Source organism: Festucalex cinctus, chromosome 5, assembly GCF_051991245.1.
Source record: "Festucalex cinctus isolate MCC-2025b chromosome 5, RoL_Fcin_1.0, whole genome shotgun sequence".
Classification (NCBI taxonomy): Eukaryota; Metazoa; Chordata; class Actinopteri; order Syngnathiformes; family Syngnathidae; genus Festucalex; species Festucalex cinctus.
The window spans coordinates 31125837-31134701 of NC_135415.1; the positions used below are offsets into that span (position 1 = coordinate 31125837).

Consider the following 8865-nt stretch of genomic DNA (forward strand, 5'->3'; position numbering starts at 1 on the left):
CGGATATGATTGATCCTCTTGCGTCCTGTTCAGGAATCATCAGACTAATGAAATGGGTTGAAGGTTCCGCTCCCATCGGTGACCTGACCTTGTCGTCTCTGCCTCGGCCCCTGACGGTGATCCTTCACCTTGAGGGATTCGAGGGATCAATGCTTTTGTCTCTGAATCAAACCAATCACGCAGGATTTCCCATCCGAGTCCAGCACCAAGCGAAGACCCGCAGCAGTCAACCGGGCTTTCAGCAAAAGGCATCTACTCTAGCTTCTCGTCACTTTTGCTTTGTTCTTGACGCCAGAGCAGGGATTTGCAGGCTCATGGATTTGTTTGAGTCAGGGTGTATAAGGGGAGGTTACATTCCAGCTATACTCCATTCTAATTGTCTGGTCTTATCATTAGTGACAAGCATGACCTCCGTTCTTGGCATATCTGCATTCTGCCTGCACTGCAGAGCCTCCGCCACACGACGCGCTGCATTTTTCTCCCAAGAGCGGCAGGGCCCGTGCCTCATAAATACAAACGCAATCTCTCCTACACCTCCTGACTGCAGGACGGGACTCCGCACATATCTGCCCGCGGAGCGGAGCCCATTTGCATACATATTAAAGTGACGCCTCGGAAAAAAAGGAAGAGAGAGAAGGAAGGGGAGGGGGAGAGAGCGAGCGGGTATATGCAAACAAGGCTTTCATCTAATATGCAAGAACCGGCATCGCTCTGGCATAAATCTGCATCTCAGCTCCGGCAAAGGCTGCGCAGCCGATTTGACAATGAATGAGCCCGGAATAGCTGACAGATGCACGGGGAACACTGCGCCCCTCGGAGGCCTGGCCGATTGATCACCATGGACGTGCTTTCAACAATAGAACAATAGATTGAAACTGTCAATGTCGTGACAGAGACTAAGTTAGGAATACGAGTATTTCAGACCTTTTTTTTTGGGTTAAGTGTCCCTTTTCGGTCACGGTTTTTATTCACGAGGTACTGTTCACCTTTAGATACACCTTGCAATGTGATTTTGAATTTCCTATCTCAACAATTTAAGAACATCAAATATAAGGAGCGTAATCACAACTTTTAGATAGGGATGGGCGAGTACCATTACCAGAAATCGATATCGGGATGATGCCAGGCCTAATTTCAAGCGATTGATATTCTGACGTGTGGGCGTTTTATGAAGGAAGTAGAAATGAAAAGAATTTGAAAAATGACATTAATTTCAGGCCATTTTAAGGAGAATGCTTTCATGGGATATGGAGATCTTTCCTTAAAGTTATGTCTTTGATTTTTGGGGAAATTTTATGGATCAAAAGTGGTTTCGGTGCTTTGTATCGTTATTAGTGACTTTATTTTTGCATTTTGTGTTTGTTTTGCCTGCCTCATATACTGTGACTACATTTTTACTCGATATGATCCAGCTTATTGAATTGTACACCGCGTTGTGGTCTTTTAGTGTGCTGTATGTGAATTAGGGCAAACAAAATATAAGGATTGTTGTCCAGCATCTCAAATACCAGCCTCCAAAATAGCTTTCTTAAATTTATGAGCCTCTCAGATTCAATCAAAACAAAACAAATCATGAGAGCAGCGGTATGATTTTCAACTTTACGAATCCACGCCTGTCAAAAGTATTCTTGAGAAAGACACCGAAGCCGCTGATGAAGTACACAAATGAAGCATAGGTGTCAAATTCAAATTCACATCACATTTTATGTGGCCCATGAAAAAAAAAGAATATGTGCATCGACTTCATGTTTTTTGCTACAATGCAAAATTTGCAATTTGTTTTCACTTTTTAAAATGTTGATATATTGTAAGCACTTTTGTTACCAACTCCCCCTTTTACCTGGGAAGTTAACCCAACAATGTTCTTTACAATATTATGTTGGCAATATTATTCCACTAATAATAATACTAATAGGTTCTATGAAGCCCCCTTTGTCTAAACACGGTATTGTGATTAATTTTTGCATTTGTGGAATATGATTAAAGCAGCAAAGTCCGCTCATTTTTATCATTTTGTCACTTGCTGTCGACTGAAAACGGCGTCATCGTTGTTCAGGTAACGACCAATCACGGCTCAGCTTGCGAGCGTCACATGACTAACCTCAGAAAACGGGTGAATTTGTCATCTCGCGTCGACTTTTTGGGCAATTCTATACTTCCAGCCTTGTGCAAACCATTTGACAATTCGACCACTTTGTGTTCCAGCATGACTTTGCCCTCATGCAGAAAAGAAAAGAAAGTCCTTACAGGCTTTGTTGGGTGCGTTTGTTGAGGAAGAACTGCTCGCAAAATTTTGACCTGAACCGTATCAAACCCCTCCGGGATGGACTCAAAATGGAAGGAGAAAACAAGGAACAAACTGAGTTTGTGAGCTGGAACTCCAGTTTAAACACTCGAAAATAGAAGCTAAGTTGGGAAATCCAATATAGTTTATTGAACTTTAAATACTACATTTAAAGATTTGGCACGATCATCTTCGACTCTTCAAAGTGTGTGCTGTCGATACACATCAAACAAACAAAATCTCAACTGGAGCGCCAGTCAAACTTGACTTACTTTTTCTTCATAAACTGGAGCGCTGCCATGAGCACTGGGTTTCCCCTAGCTCGGAATATTTCATGTCGGACACCCTTGAACTCCCTTTCCTGTTTTTCCTGCCTGAGCTTGTCGCACTGAATGAAGCGCGCCATTCCGTCTGCGCAGGTGATCTTACGCGCGGGAAATGGAAACTCTGAACGGGTTTCTTGCGTGCGCCGTCGATACACGCATGTGTAACGCGTGCCGGGATACGGGGGCGGGGAAACAGGATATGTTGGGAATAACACAAAGCTAAAAAAAAAAAAAAAGTCACATGATCAGAAACAGAGTTGATTTATTTGGATTCTGGAAGAATCTGTTGCATGTGGTTTGGAGGGGAGAATGTTTTCCTTCGTTGCTCTCAGTGTGCTCAGACACAACACATGGAAACATTTTTCCGAGAGGCCGCTGCTCCGTGAGTGAAAGGGGGGAGAAAAAAAAAAAAAAAAAAAAAAAAAAAAAGCTTGAGACCTTTTATTTCTCCTCCCACTTTTCATCGTGGATAAATTGCATACATATGCTCGCCATATGTAGAAATATCTACTCAATGTATCCATTCGGGCCTGGAAGAGCAATTATAAGAAATGTTAAAAGGTTCAAAAGAGAATATCTAGTAAGGACTGAGCTCTTCACTCTGAAAGTATGGCAGAGACTTATCAATAAACAAGCAATTTACAGCCCCGATTTCAGCGTGTAATAAATAGACTTCCACTCAAATGAGACAGTTGCATGTCTGCTCTATTGTCTGCCATAAATATGCTGGAAGGGTTGCTTAAATATTGATAACGCCAATTTTCTGCCTACCCCCCACACACACACACACACCCTCATCACCATCACACACACACACGCAGACACGCGCGCAGCCACATCACGCACACGTACCAAACCCCTCCCTCTTTCGCTCCTTCCATCTCGCAGTTATTTCACCCTCACGGTAACCTTGCTTATGCATATTGCATATGTAAATAACGCAAGCCACCTCTGAAGTAATCGGGTGCATCCTCTCCAGAGCAGCAAATTCCAGAGCCGGATGACGAGAGTGCTTTTGTTGGCAGATGTTCCTTCCTTTAAGGGCCCATTCAACTCAAAATATAGCAGCAAAACAAAATCTGATTTATTATTATTATTTTTGGATCATTGACCATTTAATTTTTACAGTTGCATTGCAAATTAGGGTTATGTCAATTTTAAATCAAGCGTTTTTGGGGGGGGGTTTAAATCATGAAACATATCACGTGCAGTTCTGTCACAATTAATTGCTAAAAAGTACACTTAGCGTTCAACGGTTTATTAACATTAACATCATTAACATCTAAAGCTATGTGACCCAGTGTGAAAAGGTACTTGTTATTAACTCATTCACTCCCAACCATTTTCACTGAAGTGTTTTTCTGGATTTTGACTGATTTTGCAAGGCCCGTGAAATATTCTGTTCTATTGCTATAAAAATATGGAACCTACCAAAAGAGAGATTAAAGTCTCTTCTTTTATCAGAAAAAGTATATTCCTATCTGTTTCTTCTGTGCAGCAATTCGCAATAGAACATAGCTAAGTTTCATCATTATTCACAATTCTGCTTAGAACTGTGGGGAAATCAGCTGTTTTAACATGGCCTTGTTGATCTCTTATACTCTGCTGCCACTCAACCATTTTCTGCAGTTGATGGACTGCATCAAAACAACAACAAAACATATAAATACGTCTTTGGGACACTTAAAATATGACGTATTTATAAGTTTTTGGGAGCTAATGAGTTAATCATGAATTTACTGCGGAACCCGAGCCTGATTACCTCCAGATCCGTTCAATCAAGAAATGACCTCAACAGAACTTGTCTGACAAACAGAAAGATCTCAAAAAGTTGTAACAAAATTCCACGAGCCAAAGAAATTCAAGCACAGATGAGAAATGAATTCATTGACGTCTGTCAGTCTGGAAAGGTTTTCAAACTCATCGCTAAAGCTTTGAGGCCTCCAGCGAATCACGGAGCGTGGAACAGTGGTGAACCTTCCCAGCCTCTAAAAATTAAGCACAGTGACGACTCATCTGGGAGGTCACAAAGGAAGTCTGAAGAACTTGCTGGACTCACTTGCGACAGTTAATGTCAGTCAGTGTTGGTGACTCAACAATCAGGAAGAGACTGGGCAAAAATCACATCCATGGCACAGTTCCAAGGCGGAAACCGCTGCTGACCAAAAAGAACATAAAGGTAAAAAAACAAAAAACGATCCAGTGTCATCTTACTTGAGCAAAACACATATGAATGATTCCCAACACTTTTGGGAGAATATTCTATGGACTAATGATCAGAAAGTGGAATTTTTTTTGGATAAAAAACATGGATAACTTGCTGTAATTGATGGAAGCATGAATTCTGCTCTTGAGGGAGAATGTTTAGCCGTCAGTTGGTGACCTCAAGCTGAGGTGCATTTGGGTTCTGCATTCAACAATCAACAAGTCAACTTCTGAACGGCTTCGAAAAACAAAATGAAGGTTTCGCAGTGGCCTAGTCGAAATCCAGACTTGAATCTGAATGAAATGCTGTGGCATCACCTTTGAAGCGCTGTTAATGCTTGAAAAGCCTCCATTGTTGTTGAATTAAAGCAAGGAAGCTAATTGCCCATCGTGGAAAACAAAACAGCAAGAATAGATGAACAAATTGTGACATGTAATTGCTGATTTGTGTTGATACGGCGCATCTCCTGTACGCAGCAGCCACATCAGCTACATTTTCACCACTTCATCGCATTTTAGTACAAAAGTTCTGTCACCAAATGGCATTTACAGTATCAATATTCATTTAACAATATGTTCATTATAGTTGAAGGGAATAACCAACAAACACGCTGATGTCTTACACAAATAAACACTACTGTATATTTGAACATTTTTCTGCCTCGGGGCAGAAAAATAGAAACAACTATCAGTAAGACACTGCAAATTTCTACCGCTGCACATGAATAAAGCTGCAGTAAAATCCATATCAAATTTGTTATCTCATTCAAATCTCAGCAGTATCTTTGTAAAGCGCAATTTCCACACAATTTTATTTGTGAAACACATTACATTGTACAGATGTGAAATGCACAGTGTGTTTATATGAATATTTAGTTTTCTATTTTAGTACAGCACTTCACTTTTGAGCTCGTTTTGACATTATGTAGATTACAAATGATAGGACGCATTCCGCAATTCGATGATAGTTTACGTTGTTGGGCCCTTTATGTTATTCTGTCAAACTGTACCACACTTTGTTTACTATCCCTACTAAATGCAGTAATTGCAAATGTCAGAAGAGGATATAACCATTTAGTCAGCCCCCACCTAACGGCATTCTTCTTTAATATCATTCAAGATGAGTGCTAAATGCAGCTAATTTACCCACGAATACTTTGTATGAATCTGCTCATTGCGTTTTTTTTTTTTCAATGAAATTCCTGCGAGAGCACAAACATGCCAGGCTCCGGTTGACACTATTATCAGAGCATGATAACCATAATAGCGGCTGTCCCCCTCATTCACCTTTTTTGGCAGCAAATCAAAGTAATATCCAGGTGCTCACGATGATGTCAGCCATCTGCACGTGCACGCAAACAGATGTGGGATGACTGATCATCTCTCGACTAACAGCTTTTACTTCACCCCTCCGAGTTGTGTTACAAGGTTTCTATTATCAGAGGTGGTCCTAATGACATCATTGACAGGTTCAGACTGTACAGTCATGATTGACTCTGTAATTTATGTCGCCTATTCTGTAAGGCGCATGATTGTCTACTCACCAAGAAGACTCCCGTAGGTGCACTTTCTGACATCAAAAGTATTGTTCGTCTCATTTGAGTGTACTGTACTTCATTATATTGCACAATTACAACACCAGATTATCGATAGTACTACTACTACTATACTATATATTTGACAGCCACAGGTGCAACCCGAAACCATCCAATCAAAATGTCAGCAAAAGTTACTAATACAAAGTGATACTGTCCCAAAAGAAAAACATGTTTTTCTATCCTGATACTGTGTCAAATGCATTAGCTCGAAATAAACCGCAATCTGGATCCTATGGACGTGCATACGGAACGACCCCTTAAATTTTAAGGGGTCAGTCCCCTGCTCAAGGGCACCTCTGCTGTTTTTCTTGGGAAGTAAAGTGGTTTCTCTCCAGGCAGAAGCCCGCACGCGACGCCGGTAATGGCACCGATCGGAACTGGCCGCTTTCCAACGTGTGCTAGTCAAACCGCCACTTGCATTCTGCTCTGTCCTGCTCTACGACTGCAACTATTGCTGTATTGCTCAATTTAGTCAGCGGTATTAGAGCACTGCATGACACAACCACTACTTGTTATGTAGTCAAACATAATGAGATCCAATATTATAGATTATCACAAATATGGCACTTTAATGTACTTTAATTTATTTAATTCAATCTCCGGTGTAATAACCTTATTTATTCATTGATTGAATTTGTATTTTTTATTTTATTTTCCTTCTTCTTCTGATATCCATTTATCTTGAACTAGTGCTCGTGAGGTGTTTTTCCACATACATTATCCATTTTATTTTACACTAATAATATTCTGAATCTATTACACGAATCCATTCACAATGGCTATGTAATGTTGCCCTAATATTTATATGTATTTCTATGACGTAAAGTATAGGCTCTGTTTTATTGTAAAAGTCAAGTGAGTGTTGCCCCCACTCAGATTTAAAAAGTGCGGAACACACGGAGTGAAATGCAGCATGGCCAAGCTCAGATGTGCATTGAAAATGAGGCATGGAGTGATATTTGCGTGGAACAGAAGCACCGCCTCCCTCCCTCCCTCCCATTGGACGGCGCCCGCGTGAGGGCGTGGCCAGGAAATATGAGAGTTGCCCTCGCCGAGTAGACATGGAGCGCCATGTACATGGTCTAGCTCCAACCAAACGGGACTCTCCACCTGAAACCTTCTCATTTCTCCTGTGAAAAACAAAAACCAAACACATTTGAAAAGGTCGCCGGAGGAGGAGAAGCGCGGTCCCGTCGAGGATGGAGCGCGCTTTTGACGCACAGAATCTGATCTCCATTTCTTTGAGGAAAATCCAGAGCTCCAGGACGCAGCGAGGAGGCATCAAGCTCCACAAGAACTTGCTGGTAACGTACGTGCTGAGGAACGCCAGACAGTTTTACATGAGCAAGAACTTGACGCAGACGCAGACGCGGACGTACGAGGACGTCCGGGACACGCAAGAATACCTGAAATTGACCGGCAGCTTGACGGAGTTGGCCGACGACTTCTACTGCAACTTCGGCGGGGTGGACTCGGACACTTGGCACTGCGGAGCGCCCCAGCAGCAGCAGCAGCAGCCCAGCTGCCCACCCGCGGAGGTGGCGCACCAAGACCAAGACCAAGACCAAGACCAAGACGCGTCGGCCTGCGTCATGGTTCCTCCCAGCGACTCTGACCTCTTGGCGGCCGAAAGCTTTTGGACTTGCGCGGACAAACCCGCCTGGGAGTCGCAGTGCGCCCCGAGCGCGCAAGTCAACCACAAGACCGTCCTGGACTTGGACACGCACGTGGTGACGACCGTCACCAACGGATACTTCCACTCGGACTGTTGCGCGCAGCCAAAACCGGCTCAGGGCGCGCACTGCGACGCCAAAAAGCGACGGATGGACGCCACTTACCAGATTGTTGAGCCGGACTTCTTCTATTTGTCGGACTTGGGGCCGGGGCCGTGCAAACGGCTGCGGAGCGATGACGACGCGCATTCGGACTCCAGCAACATCTCCAACCTGATCTCGGTGTTGGGCTCGGGCGGACTTTCTGACTTTGTGAGTTGGCAGCACGCGGACCTGGAGCAAATATTTGCCTCGCAAAGTGTTAGTTTAAAACACACGTTGTTAACAGGCAGCGGTTGGACGCGAGCAATCGAAGCCTTTTGATTTGTACGATTGTTGGCTCATTTGTACGCTTTGATTTCATTGCTTTCCAATAAAAAATATGTCATCGCTGAAAATTGCTTCTCTGCTCTGTTATTGAAACATATGTCACCCTCACAAAGGAACTATACATGTTGTATATTTATATACCATAATGACTATATGCATTTAATAAATTCACATACAGTACTTGTTATTTTCTGGTGCGTTCTTGTAGTTGCAAAGTCTCTGGGTTGTTTACTGCCGAGATGTCTTTGCAGCGACGCTTGAAGAGCTCCCCCGTGTGGCCAGTACGGAGACGTGCAGACTCACGAACCGCATAGGTGTGCAATGTTGTTTTACAACCACATTATTGACAC

The 8865-nt window shown here is 42.9% G+C and overlaps 1 protein-coding gene across 1 annotated transcript; it reads left to right on the forward strand.

Annotated features, from left to right (window-relative positions):
• The first annotated feature begins 7027 nt into the window (after positions 1-7027).
• LOC144019292 (immediate early response gene 5-like protein) lies at positions 7028-8583 on the forward strand. The gene has a single exon (XM_077522258.1). It carries the CDS (start codon positions 7613-7615, stop codon positions 8507-8509), a length of 897 nt encoding a protein of 298 aa, XP_077378384.1. The 5' UTR covers positions 7028-7612; the 3' UTR covers positions 8510-8583.
• The last annotated feature ends 282 nt before the right edge of the window (positions 8584-8865 follow it).

Coding starts and splice junctions, on each gene's coding strand:
- LOC144019292 (XM_077522258.1), top strand. CDS start 7,613: ATGGAGCGCGCTTTTGACGCACAGAATCTGATCTCCATTTCTTTGAGG.